The following is a 25,167-nucleotide window of genomic DNA, read 5'->3' on the forward strand; positions in this document are numbered from 1 at the left end:
TCAGGCAAGGAGAAGGGTGGCTTCCACGACTCTTGCTGGGGGATGCCATTGAAAACCGGGAAGGGTCCTCCGGGAGCTGGGCTAGTTATGTCCTTGCTTTATCTTCTTTAACCTGTACTTCAGGTGAATAAATCACTTACCTTTTACTAATTAATCAAGTGCATCCACTGGGTCAGGGAAGTTAGTGTTTCGATAAGAGTGAGTTCCCTGTCCCCCTCCCTCCACTATTTGGTTTGCTGTATTGAGCATCTTCAAGGTGCCAGGAACAACACATCATTGGGGAGGGCAGCGCTGGGGGCTCATGCTGTTCCCCAACAATGTCCCTTAATACTCTTATCACGCCTCCCTTTGACAGAGGGAGGGCTTAGCTCACAGGCTTTCGAAATTTCACCTGCAGAGGGGACCCTTTAATTTAACTCCTGCCATGGAAATGTCCCATGTTTCCTTCTGGGGCATTCACTGACCCACCACTCCCCTCCTTGCCCTTTTTAAATCAGCTTGCCCACATCTCAATAATTAGAAAGTCTCCAACAAAGGTTTCCTTCTGCCATTCAGGTGATCCGCCTTGGACGTCAGTACCGAGTTAGCACGTTTTTAGGCTGTGTGCTTTCCTCCGGGCTGGCTGACCCAATAAGACGCTTCACTGGGCTTTCTTTCTTGGGACTAGAAAGGCCACATTGTCCTTCCCTGAGACGAGGAGAAAGGGTCACAAGGTGACAAAGGTAGAGCAGGACTGAGGCATTTTACTTTTCAAGGTATTATTAAAAAGCTAATAGGCTACAATTAGCCTTTGAACAATAATTCTAGTGTTCCTTTTTCGGCATTCCCTGGACTCTTGTAGGGTCCTCTCCTCTAAGTCACACTCCAAAGTAAAGAAGTTTCCTTAAAGCTACACCTCCCCCTCTAATTTAATCCCTCCTCTATGTTTAGAAGCCTGAGGAAGGGATGGACATGTCAGCCTTATAATTAATGATCCCTGCCATTTTGCATTTCCTCTGGCTTTGCACATATTTAACTTAGTGCTCGATATAAAACAGATAACCCCACCCCCGGGCAGCGCAAAGCCACTTGTTTCTCTTGGTGCACACCAGAGTTTTTGATGCATTCAGCGGCGGTGTAAGGTTGGTACCAAAGCTCTCCTGCTCTATGCTCCTGTTCCACCCTTTTTCAAGAAAAGAAATCCAAAATAGTATTGGAGATCTAAAGTGGTTTAAAAGATATACTTGTAATTTTAGATAATGCTTTTAGGAGCTCTGATAAGATACAATCTCTCGGGCTGGCAGGGCCCTGTCGCACCCTTGGGACAGAGCCAGGCGTTCCCCTGGTAGAAGAAGCTGTTTGCATAGTTCCCGACTTAACACTCCTGCATTGCCTTTAAAAAGCGGCGGCTTGGAGGGAACAGCATCTTTCTTTCAAATGTTGGGTTGCAGGATATTTAAACTTGTTTAGTTTTGTTGATGAAGCAGTGGATGTTGTGAGCAGAGTAGAATACAGTTTAAGTGGATTCACTGGCATAAAATGTAACATCACTGATAACGAACTCTCCTGCCCTCCTGTAACATCATCTCCCTGGTGAGAGGCGTGAGAAGCGTGAGGCGCACAGGGAGAGGCACACTCCAGCACGTGCAGGGAGAGCCAATGGGTGAATCTCTCACCAGCGGAAGTTCCTGCATCTGCGCAGTGGGGACTGACTGTGTGTCTCTCTGCCTGATGCTTTCATAGGGTTGATGTGAAGATGCAACGAAATAATAGATGTGAAGGCTGTTACATGCAAAGTCAAAAGACAAGCTGTTATTTGGGACTGAATTACACGTGCTTTGCCAGTTCACTCTAGTAGCTGGATCTCTGTTTACTGAGCTGCTTCCTGCTTTGCAAACAGTTAGGGGAGGAGATAATATATGTGAGGGAAGCACTTTGAAAAATTAAATGCAGTGTAAAAGTGCAAGGTATTATTATTTGCAAGGGAATTACAGACACGGAGGAACATCTGTGGGTTCTGAGGGTCTGAGCGGTGGGCAGGCTCCCGCCTTGCTGACAACAAGGGAAGGAATGTGGGTGAGAAGCTCAGAACACAGGACCGTGATGGTGGCCTCTCCCCTCACACTGCGTGGCTCCTGTAGGTTCTCTGTTTTCTCTGTGTCCACTGTCAGGCGTTCAGTTACTGCATTCTAACAGGACCACTCTGGCCTGCAGAGAACAGTTTGTCATCTCAGAACCTCAGTTTTCTCTTATATAACAGTCTCCACTGATCTCTTTAAAGCTCCAAGAAAATGCAAGATGATTATAAACTCCAGTGTCAACTTGACATCTTTGACAGAAACACATTGTATTCACTAATTTGGTTTCATCTTCCCAAAGTTTAGAGAGCTGTAATACCAACCAAGCTGATTTTTAAAAAGATTTTATTTGTTTATTATTTTTTAAAAAATTGGAAAGGAGGGAGAAAGAGGGAGAGAAACTTGTACAAGAGAAACATTGATTGGTTGCCTCTCAAATGTCCCCAGCTGGGGACCTGGCCCTCACCCCAGGCATGCGCCCTCACCAGGAATCAAACCAGCGACCTTTTAGTCTGCAGTCTGGCACTCAGTCCACTGAGCCACACCAGCCAGGGCTGATTTTCTCATTCACTTATCTGATATTTTATACACACATATATGCATATACATACATACATACACACACATACACACATATATAATGTATTAAGATTACTGGTTCAAGATTTACATATAGTCAAGATTTCTGATTCTCAAAACTTTATAGCAAAGCCAGACCTCACTCCTAGAAGGTATTCGGAGCAGAATGAATGCCAACTGCAAGACCATACACCATTTTTTTTTTGGAAAGAGAATTAGACTGCAAATGAAAGTTTCCTATTTTCACTTTTTCAAGTTTTCTACAAACTCTTAAGGAATGTAATCCAGTACAAAGCAAATATTTACCCTTGAAATTTTCATTAATAATTGAGGGTTTGGATTACCCTCCAAACTGAAGTGATTCCCCTCCACGTGAATCTAACATTCAATTGTATGCAGCAACTGAAACCAGTAACCACAAAACCATTGTTTTAAGAATATCATATAATATGATAATGCACTACCTATCACATACTGGGTATTATTGCCGTTTGATTTACCCAGCATTCACCCATGGGAACTTATTTTAATATAGAATACATGGGGGGAAATTAGTCAATCCATTTCTACTCCATCTTCAATAATATACATTTCTTTTGGGAATTTGAAGTTATAATTACATTATAAAATACTTGCTTCATTACCTCAGTTCAGTATAGTAGTGAAGAGCAGAGATTGCTCTCCGACTGCTTGTGCCTGATGCCCCCTTCACTACGGAGATGACGGTATCTACCGTGTTAGCTCACCTCCCATGAGCCTCGGCGTTTTCACCTGTGAAATGTGCAATAGTGTGTCCGCCTGACTTACGTGGTGAGAGCAAAGACTTACCTTGTGGTTTTCAGATTTTAAAAATGACTTTCTTTTTAAAACTTTTTTAATAGACGGAGTAAATACAGTAAAGCCAAGCAAGAAGCAGATGAAGAGAAACATTTGAACCAAGGTACAAAAGACTGGATTAAACGTAATTTTAATTTTAGACCATGTCTTCTGTTTTTAGTTTAGAAATGTCTAAGTAGTATCCACATGGCTATTCATATTGTATTCCTTTTATGGAATTATCCAAAGAATGTCCTTCAAGGTATTGAACTGAAATAGGTAACTGGGGATTCTTGAAGGTGACAATAAAGATGGGAGTTGGGGAAATTCCTTTAGATTCTTTGTTTTCCTTTCCTTTATCCTCCACCCTGAAAGCATATTGGTCTAGCTGGCTCCTTTTTATAGCTGGGTGACAAGATTTAACAGATAATGATTTTGTTTTTTTTTATATTCAGAGGTAAAATTTGCAGAGAGAAGGAATTCAAAATTGAAATTTAACTGCTATGCTGAAAAAAATAAGTGGAATTCAGGACCATCGATATTGCTTTGGTGGATTCTGGTTCTTTCGATCCAAATGGGGTCACAGGACACGTTTAGAAAATTGGCTCTAGAATGACTTGAGCAAGGGAGGAGGCTCTTCAGTGGACAGAGGTTGATAATTCAGGAGCACTTCGGAAACTTCTCAGATGCTGACCCAACCACTGCGGTGTCTCCCCCTGCACCGCCCAGAACATTAGCCAGTAGCCATGTGGACTACTAAAGACTTGAATTGTAGCTAGTGTGAATGAGGGAGTAAATTTCAAATTCTATAGAGTTTTAACTAATTTACATTTAGATAGTAATATGTGGCTAATAGGTACCTCATCAGACAGCACAAGGAGGCAAACGAGGCTGGGGTAGGAAGAATAATATGAGAAAAATAAGAAAGGTTTTCTTGGGTGGAGCATCTAAAGTGATAAAGGTTGTGGAGTTCCTGACAACTTTTTTATTTGTTCACTTTGTGTCCTTTCTAAAACCTTTTTTTTTTTTAATTTGCATGATGTATATATTTTTGAAAACAAAAATGTAATTTTTTTCTTTTTTTTTTTTGTGGTGAAGACAAGACTGACAGGCCTGGAAAATCAAACAGATTGGGCCACTCAATGTCTTAGACCCTCTCTGTGCCCCAAAGCTGCAGGAGCTCAGGCAGGAGAGGAGAGGTGTGAATACCAGTGGAGGGTTCCTCCTGGTAATTACCAGTGCATCTCAGGGCTGCTGTTCCTGGTTGCATTCTGAATTCAGTTTGCAAGTGACTGTGGGATATGGCTGAATTACACTTCCTGGTATTCAAACCATTCACATTAGGCTCCATTGCATCTGCTAAAACTTCCAGGTAAACTTCAATGTCTTTACTCTGTCCCAAAACAGAATAAAAGCAGAGATCCAATACAGAGGCCATATTCTCAAGTCAATCAGCAGATCTTACTCCTCTTGTCCATTTTAATCCAGGTTTAGTCTTAGTTTGTTCATTGTTGGTCACGTATCAGTTGCTCCAGATATTGGGCAAAAGGTGGCATCATGTAGATGAGGCAGCTGAAAAAGAAAGCTTTCATTATTTTCCATGAGGGAGGATAGCGGGAGGTGGTGGGTAGGGCGTGAACAACTGATCAGAACAACAATATTCAGCTAATGCATTGCAAATTCCCTTCTTCATTTTCTCCCTTGGATGAATTGCTTTTTAAACATTTGTCCTTGAAGTGGGAAGATATTCCACAAAATCAGTAGAGCTGCAGCTTCTTTAGTAGCTAACAATTCTTCGTTTATCCACTAAGGAAACCCAGAGCGAGAATTTAAACATGTTCACACGTCCACGCTAAGTATTTGTCTCATTCTGAAGAAACGTTTCCTGCGCTAAATAAGCATTTTTAGACTGAGACACTGTCAGTTTATTAGTGGCTCCTGAGAAGTGTTTGGTCATCCTATCACGTGTTTATTGCGTAGGTGTTAGAACTTACGTGGATCCCTTCACATACGAAGATCCCAACCAGGCAGTTCGAGAATTTGCCAAAGAAATCGACGCGTCCTGCATTAAGATTGAAAAAGTCATAGGAGTTGGTAAGTCTGAGTGGCTGTCTAATAAGCCTATTTCCTTTTGGATATTAAAAAGGACCCATGGACAAAGCCAAAAGGGGGTAAGACTAAGGGTGGGAGGTGAGGGTAGGGGGGTGGGAGGAAGTCGTGGCGGGAAAATGGAGACAACTATACCTGAACAACAATAAAAAATAATAAATCTCCAGATATGATTATACCAGTGTATGAGTGTAGTATAGGTACATGTATATATGTGAATATCTCTACACGAAATCTCCTTGCTCTATGTGAAACACTAGCACATTGCCTGGCGTGTAATAAGCTCCCAACAAATGTTTGCTATTACTGTTTCATCTTGACTGTGTTTCTGGTCCATGGTCCAATCTTTGTCTCTCCCAAAGGTGAATTTGGTGAAGTGTGCAGTGGGCGTCTCAAAGTGCCTGGCAAGCGAGAGATCTGTGTGGCCATCAAGACGCTGAAAGCCGGTTACACGGACAAACAGAGGAGAGACTTCCTGAGCGAGGCCAGCATCATGGGACAGTTTGACCACCCGAACATAATTCACTTGGAAGGCGTCGTCACCAAATGTATGTGGGTCACTCCCTGCACAAAGCCGAGTTAGAAGTTACTGGCAAATTAAACACACATTTTCTTTCCAGGGAAATGACAGATGGAGCAGGCCCACTGATTGCTAATAGGAGGAAATCAGTGCAGGACATGTCATTAATCTTGTAGTCAGCTCTAAATGGGTCCATGGTTTAGGCTGATACCACTCTTTCCAAGGCAGCTTGTGTGAGATTTTAGGGAAATGAATACTGCCGGCTTTGGGTATGCCTTGCCACCTTTCAGATCTTTGCTAGACCCAACTGATTGTCACAGGGAAGGTGCAAGCAGATGGTAGGCAAAATAAATTTTAAGTACTTTTTCTATAAAACACAACAAAACCTGGCCACGCCTTGCGCTGGAGGCTTCCGTTCCAGATGCGGGGAGGAGATCCTGGGAATCTTTATTAGACCCGGGGATTTGCTTGTCTGCTCTGCCTGATTTATGGCGGCTGCAGCGCAGCACCCAGTCGCAGTAACACCTGGTTGAACTTTCCTTTTTTAGTCCATTAGCGCTCCCTGAGCCTGTGAACCACGCTTCAGTTAAAATACAACACGGCTCAACAGATGTATTTTACAAAGCAAACCCTGACTGCACCGCGAAGGCTGGCTAAGACCAACTTAGAAAAGGCCACACGGACAGTGCAGCTGAAGTGGTTATTACTGACGGTGGCTCTGTTCCAGGAGCCTTCGTACCTCCTGCAGTTCCTGCACTCGAGGACCATGTGAGCCTGGGGCTACGTCTCCAGGAAGCCAGGGTGCCTCTCTTTGATTCGAGGTGCCTGTGAAATGCATCCTCAGACAACGGTCCAGAGACGTGCTGCTCCAGGAGGTGAAGGGGAGAAGGAAGTGGCAGTTAAAGATTAAACTTTGGAAGTTAGACCTGGGGCGGAGGGCCAAGTGCGAGGTAGCACATAAAGCCTTTAAGGAGAGAACATGAGGTGACTAAAAAGTGAGAGAGTAGTTCAGAGGCCCCCAAACTTAAACATGCATCAGAATCCTGGAAAATTCTCAAAACAGCTTCCTGAACCTCATCCCCAGAGATTTAATCCAGCAGGTGGGGTGAGGTTCAAATTTCAGGCCCCCAGGTAAGCCGGAGGTGCATGCAGGTCCCGGGACCACACTTGGGGAACCTGCATTGGGTCCAGAGACCAAACACTCACACGCCTAATCCACTGCTAGGTAAGCAAGTGGTCATAACACGTTGCTCCATGTATCAGTCTCCTCGTCTGTGAAACAGAGATAAAAATAGAACTTGCCTTACAAGGTTATTTTGGATGAATTCTTCAGCATATTTGGCATAATAGTTGGCACATTAAAAAAATTCAAATGTTAACTGGTGTTACTATATCTTAAGAAGTGTATCTTCCCCCCCCCACCTTCAAATCCTTCAGACAAGGAACTTCGGTGCGAAGGATATATAATTTCTCCACCTAAGGTGAAGGCTATAATTAGCATAGAATAGCTCTATTTGCTTTTTAAGATTAGTTTTGCAGACAGGATATTTTTCTGTTGCCTGTGGCCTTCGGGGCTGCCCAGAGTCCTTCACTACTTTAATTAAAAGATAACATTCCGTTTAAATACTTCTGCAGGTCCAGTTTCTCAAAAGGAGGCTCTGTGCAGCTCGGGGTATTTTTCCTGCCACAGACAAGGACTTTCACAGCACCCCTGTAGAAGGGAGAAGAAACAGGGGATCTTTGTGCAAAAGTCCCACCGCGCCTCTAAAACCCGCAGCTATTACAGCTGTAACTGTTATAAACGACTGAGTGCATTTGCATAATGCAGTTGTCACTGAATTAAAATGATTTAAAATTTCCACCAGAGGAACTGTCCCCTCCCCTTCCCTCTCCCCTGCCCACTGCATCCCCCAGCCGGTTCCAAAAAAAGGAACCGCCTCCCTCCACGATCCCAGCTTAGGTCCATTTTATAAGCCCCCTCGCTTCTGGAGACGTTCATCTTTATTTCGCTTGCAGAGCTCGTAAAGATTCTGACAAATGGATACTGTTAATAAGCAGGAAAAGGAATGCAGAAAGATCGTGAAGATGGTGCCAACAGTCGGACTGGGGAGGTGTGAGGGTGCAAAGGTGGACTCGGAGAGTGTGAATTCATTACCAGCGGTGACTGGAGTAACTTTTTTAAATTGACAAGGAGACTATAAATTCTCTCCGCCACCCGCCTGTCCTTTGGATCCTCTACTCTCTTCTCCCCACCTCCAGAGGGGCTGGCGAAATGGAAGTAGGTGTTAATGCACCACCAAGGGAGCCGCCCTTCTTCGTGGGTTGACAAAGTATCTTTTGATTGAGGCAGGTTAATTAAAACTCATTTAGATGCATTTGTCCTGTCTGGAAGACGGCGGTCACAGATGTAGAGGGTGAACGAGGCTACGAAGAGCTTCCTCCTGTCCGCAGCGATGGAGCGTGCGCCGGGGACCACTCCCCGCAGCCAAGGGCAGAGACCGGAGGTGGTCTCACCCCTCCTTCCGTCTGCACTGAGATTTCTGCTTTTCCTTCCAGCGTTCATTTCTCGCTTGAAAATCAAATCGCTGTGGCATTGGTTTCGAATCCAAAATGTTTGCTTGGGAAAGGTTTCTTAGACAGGACACCAAAAATACCATCAAAAACCAGATGGATGCATTGCACTTTCTTGAATTTTAAAAAAAAACGCCTGCTCTGTAAAATGTTTGTCTCTGGAACAAAGTCGGGTGTCCTGTCCCCACATCTCCACAGAGTCTAGTTTGACAGAGGCTCTGGGTGGGGAGTGTTTCAGTTTAGGATAATCTGGGGGGGAGGGTCTCCTCAGCAGTGACATACCCCAGCCCATTTTCCCTAAGTCCAAACAGTCCACAATTAACAGCAATGAAAGTGTGAATATTTTTGATTTATTATCAGACTAATATTTTATTTTCCTCCCAGGGAATCTTTTATGTTCTCTTTGCTCTAACCCTTCCCTTAGTAAAATATCGAGAATTTATACGCCACCCTCACCCTCACGCCTCCCCCGCCACCCAAATCCCCTTTAGAAAAAGGGAATTTCAGGCTTTGAGTCCACGGCCAGCGACTAAGAAACTAAAGAGTGGTTCTTATTTCCTACGGTCCTCAGAAAGAAAACTAAAGTGAAATAAAAATGGTGTTTCCCCCACTTGCCCCAAACCTTAAAATTGTTGTGATTTCTTTGCCAAAAAGAAGGTAGAGAGTGGGGGAAAAGAATGTTCCCTTGCGGAATTAAGATTGCTGTCTGGGATGAAATAATTTAATGAAACTTTTCGGTGATTTTATTGTTGCTGCTGAAGTTGGTGGCTTAAGGAAACACGAGAAAGTGCATTTATTTATTGAAAGGAAAAGGGGAAGAGAGGACACAGCCCCTAATCTGAGGAAGACAGGGAAAGAAGGGAATATTTTGCATGCCTGAGCTGTAAGATGTGTCTGAGCAATGAAGTAGTTAACATAGCTACGGCTCCCTGAACATTGTGTCTCTCCAAATAAGTAACAAACTTTCTCCACCCATCGATTCCTCTAGCGTAGTTCAGAAAACACGTGGTCCTTCTGGGGACAAAATAAATTAATTATTCTAAAGACCTTTTTTTTTCCACCTTTAAACAAGCCTGCCCATTTATCTTCTTCCCCTTTGGCTTGAGAGAGCAATTACCCATTCACGTGCTCCCTGGATACCAGAGGCCACTTTAGTTAAAGACCTTGTCAACACGCCACGCGAAGGGTTAACCTTCCAGATGGAATTTAAACCGACTCGTCTTTTTAATATTTCATTCCTAGCTCCCCACAGCTGAGGCATAAGCTTGGCTTGTTTTAATTAAATTAGATCGCACAAGACAGGTGTCTTGGCAGTAAAATTGTGCACGGCCCATTTTTATCTCATTAACTGCAGGGCTCATCACGGGTTTGTGTTTCTCTTTCGGAAAACTCTAGGTAAACCAGTGATGATCATCACCGAGTACATGGAGAATGGCTCCTTGGATGCGTTCCTCAGGGTATGTGACTGCTTTATATCAAAGCCAAGGATGTTGGTTTTTGAAGAAAACTCTAACAGACTTTTCTCATCCATTCTATCTGGTGGTATTTTCTTAAATGGGGCAAAGCAAGAAGAAGAGAAATAGAGAGTGACATGATTTTTAAAAACTATTAAAGAGTCCGTGTTCAGTGAGGGTAGGATTTGATTTATTCTCGTACAGTGGGGCTGTCTGAGCCATAGATTCATTACGGTTGGATAATGTCCATCTGTCACAGGAAGCAAACCCAGCTTCCCGGATAGACTCACTTTGCTAGTGAATTAGTGACTTTGGTCAAAAAAAGCCCAGAAATAAGGATGAGTTTGATTGCATACCAGATACAGATATCAAAAAAGATCCCAGTACTATAAAGGCTTGGTGAAAATTAATTGGGCCTAATGCTAATGAGGTTGTCCTCCGCTCCTTCCCTCTGCAGAAGAATGACGGCAGGTTCACAGTCATTCAGTTGGTGGGCATGCTTCGTGGCATCGGGTCCGGGATGAAGTATTTATCTGATATGAGCTACGTGCACCGAGATCTGGCTGCACGCAACATTCTGGTAAACAGCAACTTGGTCTGCAAAGTGTCCGATTTCGGCATGTCCCGGGTGCTGGAGGATGATCCAGAAGCGGCTTATACCACGCGGGTAAGGAGGAGTTGCAACCTCTGGGTGTTAACTCTGAAACCGTTCCTCTCTTTTTATTTTGACGCTTCAGCTCTTTGTGATTTTACAAGTTTCCTCACCCTTCAGAGTCTCTTTATAGCTGTGGCTCCATTCTGCAGCCTGTTTCCCAGAGAAAGATTTTGAAACCGTTTGTATGTGTGTGACCACTTTACAAAGCCTCAAAGTGAGGCTTCCCTTACTGCATTGTCTCTACATTTGATTTTTCTTCCTTTCTCTCCCTGCCTCCCTCCACCTCTCCATCCCTCCTTCCTTTCTTTCCTTCCTTCTTTTCTGTTTGTTTCAGATTTTCTGTGTGGTTCTTTCTTCTTATTAAAACTGATAGTATTTTAAACAAGACACACAATGCTCCTAGTTGGTTGGCTTCCGACTCTGAGAGTGTGTACAGAGGATTTATAAAACATTTACTCTGCATGAGGTTTTCCAGGATCTAATGGCCTTCATTTTACTGCTGGTAGATAAGCCAGGATTAGGGCACAGTTAAGAGTTATCAGTATCCAGTTAATGGCTATGCTATCTTCGCTGGACCATCGGAATATAAGATACTAATGGAATAAACACAGAATCATAAAAGTTATTGGCCATTAGGGCTGACACTGTTAAAATCAACATGAAGCAGACAGTTACCAGCCACTTAATGCTTACCATTGTGTGTCTGCAATCCTAAGCACTGGATTTTTTTGCTTGTTTGTTTGTTTTCCTTGTATTGTTCCATTTCTTTGGCTCTACTTTTAATTCATACACATGTCCTCTTTTGAATTTCAAATGCTTTGGTTTAGGAAAGAGTACATCTTTGCAAATGCTGAAGATCTTTTCTTTTGTCGACTAATTAGACAGAGACAAGTTAAAGGAGCCTTCTTGAATGATACGTTTATGTAGACAAAACCTTAGCCAAATATTTAGGGGAGGCAGAGGCAACACAAGTGGCCTGCTGTATATAACACGTGTACATGTGACGCGGGGTTTGCGGAGTGCATTACAGTGACTCAGTGCAATTTTCAGTACAATGTCATGTCCTGTTCAGTAGCCCTAACAAAGCAAACTTCTTTTAAGGGATGTCCTCTTAAACAGTGTTACTGTCTAAATTCAAGTTCAATTAATTTCCCCAGACGGAACCCTAGAAAAAATTTGAAACTCAATGAAAACAAAAGGCATTTGAGGGGGAAAAGGCATTGTAAACTTTTCCTGGGTCACAGTCAGCTGCTTTACCAATGCTGCTGGTGTATGTGTGTGTTTTAATAAGTGGTTTGTTTTTCGCTTTACTAAAGTCAATACTGGCTCTAGCATCTGCCATTATTTGGCTTCCTCCAAGAGTCTATTGAGTGTATTATCTTCTAGTTGTGTTCAGCATGTTTCGCATGCCTTTGTGCTGCTGGGTGACCAAATTGAACAAGAAGTCAAAATGAGTATCAGCTGCACCTCCATTGATACACCGCGGCGAACACATCTATCTCATAAAATTTGAGACTGTGATGCCTTCTCTTCTACCATATTGCCTTAAGCAGAGCTCAGATAATAGGTAGGCTTTTAAAAAATAATTAAACAGATTACTTGTTCACTTCCCTGCGACGAAAGAAAACATCTAAAGAGAACTGTTTCTACCCAGAAGATTTTAGTTACAATAAACGAGTCTCCTAATGTTATTTGGAGAGCTGTGTCAGGAATGATTTTGTCCTGCTTGGCAAACAGTAACAACATTCAGAAACTCGAGTGGCACATCAGTAAAATACTTAGGGAGTAACTTACGGCTCGGATGTTCATAGGGTGGCAAGATTCCTATCCGGTGGACTGCGCCAGAAGCAATCGCCTATCGTAAATTCACATCCGCCAGTGATGTATGGAGCTACGGAATCGTTATGTGGGAAGTGATGTCGTACGGAGAGAGACCCTACTGGGATATGTCCAACCAAGACGTGAGTCTCTGTGTTCTGCCATATATGCCTTTGCATTGAAATTCAGGACGTTTCGCATTAGTGTATGATGGAGTGTGTGTTGGGCTTGAAATGATGCATTAAACTCAAGATTCTCCATACAGATGTGTCTAGTAATATAGTTAAACCGTATGGTGGTGGATTTCAAGGACCAAAATTACATAGCCGAAATGTTACAGTGTGGAGATAGATGAGAGAGAGAGAGAGAGAGAGAGAGATGCTTGGATTAGTGACGTGGAACAATATTTTAACTCAGATAACTTTCAAATTCATATGGAAATAAAGTTAAACTTGGAATTTTTAAGTGCAAGGATATATGAAAAAACACACATTTCACATGTGATAACATTGACATGAAAGGTTTATGGGAAGAAAACTAGTGAATATTTTAAAGCTGACAGAGTTGTAATTAGAGCTGGCCCCTGGAGGACTCTAAAATAAAGCTTCACTAAATGACCCTTTGTAAATTATGCACATCCCTTTAAATGCACCATCTGGACTACTTCGTCAGGGAGTATCCACAATGCCTGCAATTTCAGAAAAGCATTCAATAATGACACTAATAAGATTCCAGAGTAATAGAATTTAATTACAAACATCTCCAGTAAGAAAGGGGGAGGGGGAGGCCCTAGATCAGTGGGTCTTCCTAGAACACTTATTAGCTAATTCTGGAAAGGTTTTCATTCTGGAAGGGTTGCAAATCAGATCACAATAAAATGTATGCTCTCAACTTTTAAAAAATTTATATAAACGACGTAGGATATTAGCACAGAGTGTCTACAAATGCAGGTATATTCCCTTTATATTATGTTTTAGAAAAAAAATGATCTTTTAAAAAATTCTCTGTGTTGTGGAATATCACCTGACCATCTGCCATGCCCTGAAACACAGGGTCTTGCCCTGACAATTCAGTGGAGAACCAGGCGTGCTTAAGAAACAACGTGCTTGGAGCCTTATCGGTAAAAGAATGTTCAGAGCTACGGAGAAGCTACTGAACTCCACGTCTAGGGGGGCAGAAAGAGTTCTCTAACCAGATTAAGAGGAATGGTGGTGTTGACATTGGATTATCTGTGAATTGTGAAGGAAGGTGCGTAGCAGATGGGAGTGAAGACAGCAGCTAGCATAGCTGATAGATAATTACAGGCTGGAAAAGACTATGGACGTGGGTGGTGCGTGATCTATTGCTTGATGTGCTGGGCAGGCACCTTTTAGCACCTGTCTTGTAGCAACATTTGGTTTTGGGTCAGAGACTTTCAGAGGGACAAGGGCAGGCAACCTAAGTAAGCAAGTGATGTGTGTATTCATTTAATCCTTTTATGATTACACTTTCCTTTATTTTAGCTGAGAGTCATGGTCAAATGCTCGTCATAGCAGGGTAACTAAAGATTTTGTTAGTTTCCCTGCCCTAAATATTTTCAGACCTGCAGTTTTAATAGCTTCTATATTCTATTAAAATGATTTTGATTTTAAATTTTCAGTTGTCTGGCTTTATCTATGAAAAAGCACCTGAAGCATTTCTCTCCCACAAATAATACTGACCTAGCATTCAGGTGTATTTGTCTTGCTGTTGGATTCTGCGTAGAGCGGGAATCAATAGGAAATGTAACTGGAGAACTACTTTCATGAGTAGAATTCATCTGGCATACAGTGAATGAGTCAATATAACTTAAAAATATGTCAATCTTATCAAGTTATTTGTTGCTTTTATTTTTATTTTTTTTTTAGAATTTCTTTATTTACTTCTTGGAAAGAAGGGAAGGGGGAGCTAAAGAGAGGGAAGGGAAGAAAAGTGTGGAAGAGATACATCAATTGTATCTCTCTCGGGTTGCCTCTCACACACCTCCAAGTGGGGAACCCAGCATGCAACCCAGGCATGTGCCCTGACCAGGAAGCAAATTTGTGACCTTCCGGCTTACAGGCTGGCACTCAGTCCACTGAGCGACACCAGCCAGGGCAATATTTTGTTGGTTTGAATCCTCTGCTCCCCCCTCCCCAAAACACAGTCAGCAGTAAACTGAGAAAATATGCTTGGTTAACCCATCAGCCGCCTTCCAGGCCGGCAGTGGGTAGGGAGCTGAGGAAAGAGTACTAAGCAGTCCGAGGATTTACAACACATTGTGTCAGCCCGGCATTAGCCCAGTGCTGCTCGCGTTGTCATCAGTTCAGCATGCAGTGTTTTCTTCAACTCCAGAGTCAACACCCTGCACCTGGAAAGATGAAAGAAAAGGGAGCGCATCAAGCTGACCTAATGTGATTACCAGAAATGAGTAGAATCCTGTTCAGTGAGGTAGCGTATAGAAATAATTTAGAAGGAGAAGTAAATTAATACTAGTACAACAGGATGTTGGCAAAAATTCATGGGACAAAAAGGACCAGAGGGCTCAATAAATCACAAGATGGTTGTTAAGCTTGAACAGTGTGCTGGTTGAAAACACAACAAGTCTCACTGGTACGGAGAGACCGGACCCAACAGAACCGACCCCTCCGTGTTGAAGGCCAATGGCTCAGCAGTAGGTCGGGGAATCCAGTGTGCTCGCTGGTTGTTTTGCTAGCAACTAAGTTTTTTTTAAACAAATAAAACTTAAAAAAATCACCAAACAAGCAAAATCACCTCCAGAATCTCAGAGGATACCCATAAACAAAGTTTATGAGTAGCCAAGAAATTATGAAGTAATTCCCCTCTTTAAATTTGGCATGAGTCATGCTGTATTGCGTTACTGGGATTTACGCCACGAAGAAGGGGGGTTTAGAGAAAAGTCAATAAGAAAAATACTGTAATGCCTGTGAAGACAGATTAGAAAAATTAGAATTAGAAGAAAGACTGTTGAATGATTTATTTCGGTCTTATTAGGCACTCTGGGTAGTAAGACAATTATCTCCTCCCAGTTGAACTTTTTTTCCTTAGATGTGGCAGGGTCCCCTTTAAAATATAAATGCCCTAGAAGAAGATTAAACATGTTTTTGCTATTACTATTTTTTTAATCTACTTAGCAACATAACGCCCTTAACAAGGTCAAATGACAGCCAACTGAGACAAAGAAAGAGATATAAAATTGGCATATTGGTGTGGTTTGGTCTCACGGAAATACAAATGTTTGGGCATCCAGAAAGACAGAGGAGTGTGCTTTTTGAGAGGTTGGTGGTGTCTTCTGGATTGGGACGCCTGGAAGGTAGTCTCCGGTTTTGACCCATTAGCTGTCTGAAGGAGAAGGCACAGGTTTAACACGATGCAAAGTGGCTTCCGTTTTGGAGGCAACTATGAATGCTTCCTAAAGAAGGTCATTAACCAGCTCACACACGGTCTCTGTTGACTGAGAGTTTTTAGCAGATGCTGAGTAGCAGAATGGGGAGGGTCATTGTCTTGTGATTTCTGAGGGTCAGCCCTACCCCATGTTGTTAATCTGACTGGGTCCTAGTCCCTGGGACATGCATGTATCTTTACTTGACAGTTTCAGGCTGGCAGGGCCTGCCGGTTGAGAGCCCCTCATAGCAACAGCTGACTCCCCTGCCCTGTTGCCAGTGATATGCAGGTCCAGCGTGGCTTCTGTGGAGAAATTGGAGGTGTTGCCATCTTCACACTGACTGGCAGCTCCATGTAAAGGGAGCTTGCCGATCAGGATGGTGAACCACTAACAACAGCTTGCCTGGCAGCTTCACGTACCCTGTTTTCTTCAATAGGTGATTAAAGCCATTGAGGAAGGCTATCGGCTCCCCCCGCCAATGGACTGCCCCATTGCACTGCACCAGCTGATGCTAGACTGCTGGCAGAAGGAGAGGAGCGACAGGCCTAAATTTGGGCAGATTGTCAACATGTTGGACAAACTAATTCGCAACCCCAGCAGCTTGAAGAGGACGGGGACCGAGAACTCCAGGTGAGCCATGCTGGCTTAACAGTGATGTATGAAAGAGTGCATTAGAGATGGCAGGCCGGGGTGACTCCTGTTAATTCCCGCCTTTTAGTGGGAGTGCGCTTCACGGCTCTCTGCAGCCTGGGTGGTTTCTTAGCTATTGGAGTATTTATGGAAGTTCTCTTCATCATTTTGAACAGCCAAATACCTGTCAGGCCCAAGGAATAGTAAGAAAAACAAATGTTTTTTTGGGGGGAAAGAAAAAAAGCAACAAAATAATGAAAGTGCTCATTTCATGATGTCGGACCTAGACAGTTCGGAAGAGGGATGAATGTGCTTTTGGAAGACATTCAGGTTACTGGATGTTATATTTGGAGAAGGGAAGGGACACTGGGTTTGTAAAAAGTAAGGATGAGAGGACAGCTCTTTATGCACTGCAATTTTACTCTGAGTTATAAGGTATTGATTTGTTGCAAGAGGTGCATTAGGCTTCAGTTCTTAAAGTCTCTCTTTTCTGAGTCTTTCAAGAGTAGTAGAGGACAGGACCAAGATGGAAACTGGTCAAGTCATGAAGCAGGCAGAGAAATGTTTGAGAAGCATTTTAAAAACTCAAGTGATTCAACCACCTGTAAAAGTAGTTTTTTCATGGGGAAGAGCAAAATGAAGTGTATCATCAGTCCAGAAAGAAGATAAAGATACTGTACGTTCTATAGTTCAGTAGGAACTTTTCTTCAGAGAGGCTGAATTTTCCTAGTTTAAGGTTGGGGATACCTAGATACCAGCTCCATTGAAAAAGGTGCAGACCATCCTTATCAGCTAAATGATTGAAGAGGTCGGCACAATAAGACCAGGTGATTCAGGCCTGTGTGAGGTGAGACTCCTCTCCAAATCTGCGCTTCTCAAAGGCCTCTCTCTCATTATGACCTTGAGTTAAAAAGAGAAAGACATTTTCCCCATGCTATGCAAACCCTTCCCGTTGGCCAGAGCTGAGATGTCCTCCTCTAGTCTTTCTCCTGAAACCTAGCCTGAAGATGGCACACGAGAAGGACCATGCTTGCTGTAATGCATGACAAAAAGCATGTGGGGCAAACAGCGGAGGTGCCTTCTGTTCTCTTTTAGGCTTTCAAATTCCCTGGCCACTGTGCAAAGGGCTTAGTGGTCAAGCGCTTCTGCAATAACACCCGGCTGAATTCATATGTTCCTTCTGCCACTTGGGAGATATGCAACCTGAAAAATACCCCTAACATCTCTGGGTTAGTTTCTGTTCTTCTGTTCACTGAGAGGGTGAAAATAGATGGCTCTCAAGCCGGGTTTCCACGAAGCTGGCTTTGATTCTAACTAAACCTCCAGCTTCTCCAACTCCATCTCCAGAGCCCGTGTGCTGTGTTTGAGAGTCCTAAGGCCAGTTGTTCCTATAAAAAGCTTGGAGACTTCCAGAACAAGTTTGAGAATATTCCACAGAATTAATTGATATGGAGTGAGGATATTTCCATCCTAAGGTCATTCTGACTTTCTCAGATACCAAGAGTTTGCACGTTGCCTGTTAATGTTCTTGGCTTAAAGTTGTAAGTAAAAATGGTTGCTACTTGTTTAATAATGAATGTTTGAATGCAAGTGGTTGCTACTTGTTTAATAATGAATGTTTGAATTAGTACATATTCAGCACTAATGTCTGAAATTCTATGTGGCAATATTTGCTATTGCTTCAAAACTGGGGGAAGAACTATATCTTGATTATTCTTGCCATAAAAGTTGGCAATATTTTACTTAGAAAATTGGATATAATTGAAATAATGCACACAAAAGGACACAAAGGCAGAATATTTGGGTGCAAAACTACTTGATAAAGCAAGTCTGTTAAAATATTTACATAAAAGTAATGTAAATCAAAATAACTTAGGTAAAAATTAAAATAGAAGTGGGATTGCATTACTTCTGCTATGTAAAAAAATAAATCAAGGCATTATATTGATTTAATTTTGTTTTTACAAGAAAATAACTTTTTTAGTTGAAAATTCAGTAATGATGATATACTTTTGATTTAATAGCTTGTGTTCAAGGAACATAGCCTCAGGGTGAAAGTCATTGCAAAATGTTAAAATAAACTTCATTCCATAATTTCTAGAGGGAAGAGAAATTTGTTGTTATATGGGTAATTATAGTGAAGGTGGCATAAAATACCCTGTAAAGAACAATCCCGTGATATTAGGTATTTTGATGATAATGACTTATTAGTTTGTTATTAAATACTTTTCATTAATAGATTATTTATTATATATCAATATTATAAAGAATGGCAGAATTTCTAACTTGAACTGTAGTTGCTCTTAACAATGACCTGATATATAACACCTGTCCCGAGAAATGAGTACACTAATAAATAGGTTAATAAAACGTGCTCGCATTTTGTTGAAATGATTATTTAGGAGCCCCCGCAAAGGAATACAGGAGCGCATTCCACAGTCTAAACAACGATCAAAGTGGCCATTCTTCCTTCCAGTCTTGGCACACGTGCTGGTCAGGCCTGAATTCATTAAAGGGGATTAACTCCCTGCTGTCTCAAGTTTGTTCGAATGCACTGAGACGGCCTGCAAACCTGGCTGGAAACACACTGGACTTGAACTCTTGCTGCTTTCTCCTTCCATCGAGCCTGGCTGGTTGAAGCACACAGTTTCCCTTACTCATACTTCACTAGGGTTTCCATAGTTGCTGAACCAAAGTCTGTAATATTCAGCCCTGGCAGGGACTAGACTCTTTCTGCAATCTCCTTCAGCCACAAGGGCTCCCCCAATCTGTACCCCAGGCTAGGATGGTAAAAGACCTGCTATGATCATTAATGCACTAGGAGGTTCACATGAAACAAATATGGGGCATGAACTTAGGAACAGGCTGATTGCTAACATATTTTAGAAGCTTTCTCTTGGTGTTTCAGTTCCATGTGTCTGTCTCAGGCAACCTGATTTCTGAGTCTTGCTGCCTCATTGATAGCTGTCCACACTTTCTTACTCCGTTTCCAGACCTAACACTGCCTTGCTGGACCCAAGCTCCCCTGAATTCTCCGCCGTGGTATCAGTGGGCGATTGGCTCCAGGCCATTAAAATGGACCGGTATAAGGATAATTTCACGGCTGCTGGTTATACCACACTAGAGGCTGTAGTGCACATGAACCAGGAGTAAGTACTCAGCGATGTAACACAAAAGGGTAAATCTAGATTTAATAGTATTTTCCTTTTTTGTTTTTTTTTTTTGCTTTGAGCTGCATAATCATCCTACCCATTATAAAAACCAAAACCAAAACTGGAATGCCTTTCATTTTGATTGAGTATAATTGTACACAGCCTTTATAAAGCACCTACATTGTTGCCTTAAATTGCTTAATTAAACATGTTAATAAACCTGCCTTGTTGTGCTGTATGAATTGTGGCTGATTCCAATGTGTGTCTGCATGAAGCCCGGAGAAGAGATTCTCAGCCCTCCTAACGTGACTGTCCCTCCTTTCTCTCCCCTTCTGCACAGTGACCTGGCGAGAATCGGGATCACAGCTGTCACACACCAGAATAAGATTTTGAGCAGCGTGCAGGCGATGAGAACCCAAATGCAGCAGATACATGGCAGAATGGTTCCCGTCTGAGCCAGTACTGACTAAACTCAAAACTCTTGAAATTAGTTTACCTCATCCATGCACTTTAATTGAAGAACTGCACTTTTTTTACTTCGTCTTCGCCCTCTGAAATTTAAAAAAAAAAATCTATCTGCAGCGTTGCTTGGTGTACAGACTGCTGGAAACTGGGGCTTACAGAAATGACCACCGTCATTTGACTTCGACCTGGAACAAATTGTTTCTCGGAAGTACTTCGTCCGTCACCAGTTTGTAAAATACGTGTACCTGTACAAATAGGGCACCATCTCTGAGTTTTGATGCCATGTTTGCTGCCAGACACTGAGCTTCTCTGAGACATCTGGTCCTTTCTCCACTGGGAATTACAGCCGTGGCATTTTGTTTGTGGCATAAATTACAGTTCTCCTTCTTTCACTGGAATGAAGACCATGCCCAGGCACATTTTTGAAGGACTCACTTGTAGCTTTTAAGGCTTGTTTCACATGAGGGGGAGAAACCGAGGTAACAGCCACGTGGCTCATCCGTGTTGCCCCTTGGATGCTCAGGCCACTGGGTGGCTTGTGATGACACGAGGGGGTGAAAAGTAAAGGAACGTGGATTTAAAAATAATCATACTAAAACCCAAGCACCATATGTACCCCCTAACTGGACAAACAAGGTCTGTTTCTTTGGGCCCGAGGCTGTGCCATATAAAGTCTTATTTTGGGGACTCTGCAAATTTACCGTACCTACCTTAAGGATAGCGGACTGGGACAATCTTGAATAGGGAACTTTCACACTTCCCTTCTTTAAAGAAGCAAACCCAGATCTCCAAGGTAAGGCCAGAAGAACCAGCAATGGTTTTCTCCAATGAAAACATTGTTTTTTGAAAACTGATCTTATTTGAGACACTGAGCAGTAATTTTTTTTTTGACATCTGTCAGGGAGTTTGGGATTCTTTCAATATCTCAATTCTCTCAACAAGGGGAAAGGAGACCAAAACCAATATGGCTTCCCTACTATTCAAGAAGAAGTAAAATAAGAGCCATATTCAATCCGATTCAAGAGGATGGGCCCCACTGGCTGTGCTTTTCTCATATACAGGGTTCTCCTGGCCCCTTGGTGCCCTTCATGATACAAGTATTTATTGTGCATCTTCTGGGTACCAGGTAGTAACATCGAACCTTGTGGGGTCATGCACATGCCCATTCTTCGGGGAGTTTGCTTCAGTGGAGAATCTTCTCTGTTAGTCTCATTTTATGTGCTGCTCTAGTAGCCCTTGTACCAAACGGGGTGAGCCAGGGAGGATTTGCCTAAGTGTCAGTGGTGAGACCTGAAACTCACCTGAATTTCCTCATTATCAGAGAGTGATCTGCTAAAAAACATGTGTTTCATCCAGAAAGCCCTTAAACCATAAGATGCTTCTATTTTAATCCTGGAATTTTCTTCTTGAAACTTGTAAATGGCTTTCTACATGCCTAACTTTTTTAACTAGACCAATTTTAACTTTTTTTTAACTTCCATCTTTATTACTTTTAAACAACAACTTGGCTGATTTTAATGACCTTTCCCCCGCTGGTTTTATCCTGAAAGCTATTCCAGTGAAGAATATTAAACATGATGTTCTCAAATCATGACAGTTTAGGAAAAACCTTTTGCAACATTAGTTATAAAAGCTTTTCTGTTTAGAAGGAATGCAAAATTTGTTTTTTAAACTGCCTCAACAATTCTTGTCTCATGAACACTTTTGCTAAAATCTGGGAGTTCTCAATATTCATGATAAAAGTTGGCAAATATAGATTGGGTGTTTCTTTCTTTCTTTTGTTTGCTTTTTGAAAAAGTGTAAAATTGTTTTCTTTCAGAAACACTATGGATTATTTTATATTCAACCTTCACAGACTAATTCAAATAAGATAACACTATAGCATTATTTTATAAGTAGGAAGAGAATGTTACCTTGCATATGTTGAGCAATTAAAAGTTTTGCTTTCTTAAATTCAACAACGTAAGGCTTGAAGTATTTTTCTAAACAGTGAACATATTCAAAACAGAACATTTTAAATGAGACAGGGTTGATGCTAAAGTATTCAATGTAGGTATCATTTTGCTACTTTTTAATAGGTATCTCTTTAAATGAAATAATCAGGTGGGGATTCAAAGAAAGGTGGAATATGAAACTTTCATTCAGAGGTTGCCTTCTGAATCTTTTTTTTTTCAGATTTTATTTATTTATTTTTAGAGAGGGAAGGGAGGGAGATAGAGAGAGAGAGAGAAACATCAATGTGCAGTTGCTGGGGGTCATAGCCTGCAACCCAGGCATGTGCCCTGACTTGGAATCGAACCTGCGACATTTTGGTTCGCAGCCCGCACTCAATCCACTGAGCTATGCCAGCCAGGACTTGAATCTTTCATTTAACACATGCAGGAGTTACAGTGCACGCCACTGGAAAAGCCAGTGAAGGCCTTTCCGAGTATCTAAAACAAAATCGAGTAGCACTAAGAGCAATAACATCACAGCTTCCGCAAACCAACATATTTTAGAAGAGCAATGTGAAGACAATAGAAATGTTGCATTATTTCCCAGGGTGTGGAGCCAGACTCAGGCAGCTAGACAGCTATGGATTCTAAAGCCAAGTGAGATGTTGACACTGGGAAATTCACTCCACGTTTCTCTGCAACTCAGTTCCTTCACCAGGAAATTAGAGATAATGAAACTTGAATAATAACCCCTTTCCTAACACACGGTATTGTAAGTGCATATGAAATACGCTTATGTAGGACACACTGAACTTTACATAAGAGAGGTGTACTCTTCCTCCATGGTTTCCCAAGTGTTAGTCATCCTTCTTTCACTTGTGGATCCAGATGTTTAATTGCGACATGCCGGAGCGAGGTGAAATGAAGTTCAGTGGTAGGGAACCACACGGATGAAGCTTCTTCACGTTATACAATTTATGGGTGTTTGAGGGTAAACGCGCACCTGTACAAAAAGTGGTAAACCTATCGAATGACTCCTGTATTATGTAGCCTCAAAATTCATGAAATTTTGTTCATTTAAAATGGAAAGAGGGAAGTGCCCTAGGAGGGCTCATTGCCACGAGGAACTGGATACTAACGACACGGTGATGCCTTCCTGGCTGACTCAGAGGGACAGTGCTTTGTTTGTTTAGTCACAATGAAAGTCCCAGTTTTTGCTGACGATCCCACACACGCCACAGGCTTCGTCTGGTCTCTGTTCCAGCAATTCCCCGTGATAAAGGAGTTGCCTGAATTCAAACGAGAAAAGAAGGTTTATTTTTCTCTACTCTGGCTCTGGCATTAAGCAGACAGAAGCCTTCATGTTGCCACACTTCTCACTTCAAACACCCAATCCTATTCGCATACACATGGTCCCCAAATATTACACATATATTTGTATAATATATATTTACGTCTAAGTGTTGGGAAGAAGGGATTGGAAAACTGAAAGAAGATAATGCTTTTTGATTTTTTAAGAAAATTGGTATTTCTATTTTTTACTTTTTGTTTTTAAGTATTTTTTATTGTTTATTCTATTACAGTTATCCCAATTTTTTCCCCTTTGCCCCTCTCCACCCAGCCCACCCCTCTAGAGCAGAGTTCAATCCCCTCTTTGTTATCCGTACCCACGCATCATTCATACCTGTTCTGTGACTAGTCCCCTCCCCTTCCTGCCACCCCCCCACCCCCCACCCCCTCCCACATCCCCTCCTACATCCCCTCCCACAGCTGTCAGCCCGTCCCATGTTTCCATTCTCTGGTTCTATGTTTCTTGTTAGCCCATTTGACTTTGAAACTGCTCTTTCTCTTTAGCTAAGAATGGGGTTTCTAGTTGCAAAAGATCACTGCCTTCAGATGCTTGCATACCCCATTTGGTGTTGCCTGCACTGCATTAGAATCTTAAGGTCATACTCATGTTCTACTTTTATTTTATATAAATACCTGCCTGCCTGATGAAATCTTGGCACATTCAGATTTGAAAACTGCATTCAATAGACTTACCCATTTCCAGAGAAGAAACAGTGAGAAAGATAGGTCTGACCCCTTTTCTTTCATTTTTCATAACTGTCAAAACGATGATGCTGACAAGTAGCTTCCTAAGGACCTTGCTAGTTACACCCTTACCCCCATTTATAATTTTTAATTGCTTAAAAATTTCTAGCTGATTTCTATAATTACTATACTATTTTATAAGACCACTTTGTTTCTCTCTTTCTAAATAGACTAAATACTTTCTAGAAGTTTAAAATGTTCATCTTCCTCAAAGAAAGTAAATTTTATTTCTCACACAATAAATAAACATATATATATAAGCCAATAAATAGGTGGTTTAATAAAATAAACAAAATAGTCTGTGGAGATACATTTTGGTCTTAGTCCTTGCTCCATACTTGAGGCCACCAACCACCAAGCGTGGTGATTGTGGTCACTGGGGTGGGAAATATAGTCCAAGAAGCAGTCTCTATAGTCAGCTGTCACAAGGGGAAGAAGAGAAAGAGCTTCTTATGCCTTGAGTTGATTATTTGGTGAGTGAGGAGCCCTGGTGCTTTTGCTGCATTGCCCCAGCCTTGTTCAGTTCTAGACTGAGGGGCATCTTAGGCAGATTCGTTCTTGGTGGGCTTCAGCCCCAAGACCGCTCTCCCTGTGACACCAAAACTCTCGTGGTGCCCACGGCCCCAGGTCCCCTCTCTCGCTGCCTGTCCTGAGCAGAGTGTATGGATCTTTGACTGATGAGATAATCTCATTCATTAGAAGTGCCTTTCTTTTTAAGAGAAACACCCGACACTTTATTTTCGTAGTTTGTATGTTGTCAGTTGTATTGTTGACTATTAGTGGTGGATTGGGATGTTTCCAAATATAGGGTGGGGCAAAAGCAAGTTTATTGTTCCCATGGACAATAATACAATAATTAATAAATAATACGAGAATAAACTCTGTGTTTCATGTACCCACATCTATAAAC

General features: G+C 42.1%; 1 protein-coding gene across 2 annotated transcripts in view; it reads left to right on the top strand.

The window, feature by feature from the left end:
• The window catches only part of EPHA4 (EPH receptor A4), a 138,038-nt gene that overhangs the window by 110,211 nt on the left and 2,660 nt on the right, over window positions 1-25,167 (top strand). The window contains exons 9-17 of one of the 2 annotated variants that reach the window (XM_036022798.1): window positions 3,518-3,576; window positions 5,433-5,546; window positions 5,924-6,109; window positions 10,048-10,109; window positions 10,564-10,773; window positions 12,573-12,722; window positions 16,419-16,612; window positions 19,606-19,761; window positions 20,105-21,022. In XM_036022798.1, the coding sequence (XP_035878691.1) occupies window positions 3,518-3,576; window positions 5,433-5,546; window positions 5,924-6,109; window positions 10,048-10,109; window positions 10,564-10,773; window positions 12,573-12,722; window positions 16,419-16,612; window positions 19,606-19,761; window positions 20,105-20,219 (1,246 nt within the window). In that variant the 3' untranslated portion in view covers window positions 20,220-21,022. Of the gene's footprint in view, window positions 1-3,517; window positions 3,577-5,432; window positions 5,547-5,923; window positions 6,110-10,047; window positions 10,110-10,563; window positions 10,774-12,572; window positions 12,723-16,418; window positions 16,613-19,605; window positions 19,791-20,104; window positions 21,023-25,167 lie in introns of both variants that reach the window. The other variant, XM_036022799.1, reaches the window with a different exon arrangement.

Source organism: Phyllostomus discolor, chromosome 4 (assembly GCF_004126475.2).
Source record: "Phyllostomus discolor isolate MPI-MPIP mPhyDis1 chromosome 4, mPhyDis1.pri.v3, whole genome shotgun sequence".
Classification (NCBI taxonomy): domain Eukaryota; kingdom Metazoa; phylum Chordata; class Mammalia; order Chiroptera; family Phyllostomidae; genus Phyllostomus; species Phyllostomus discolor.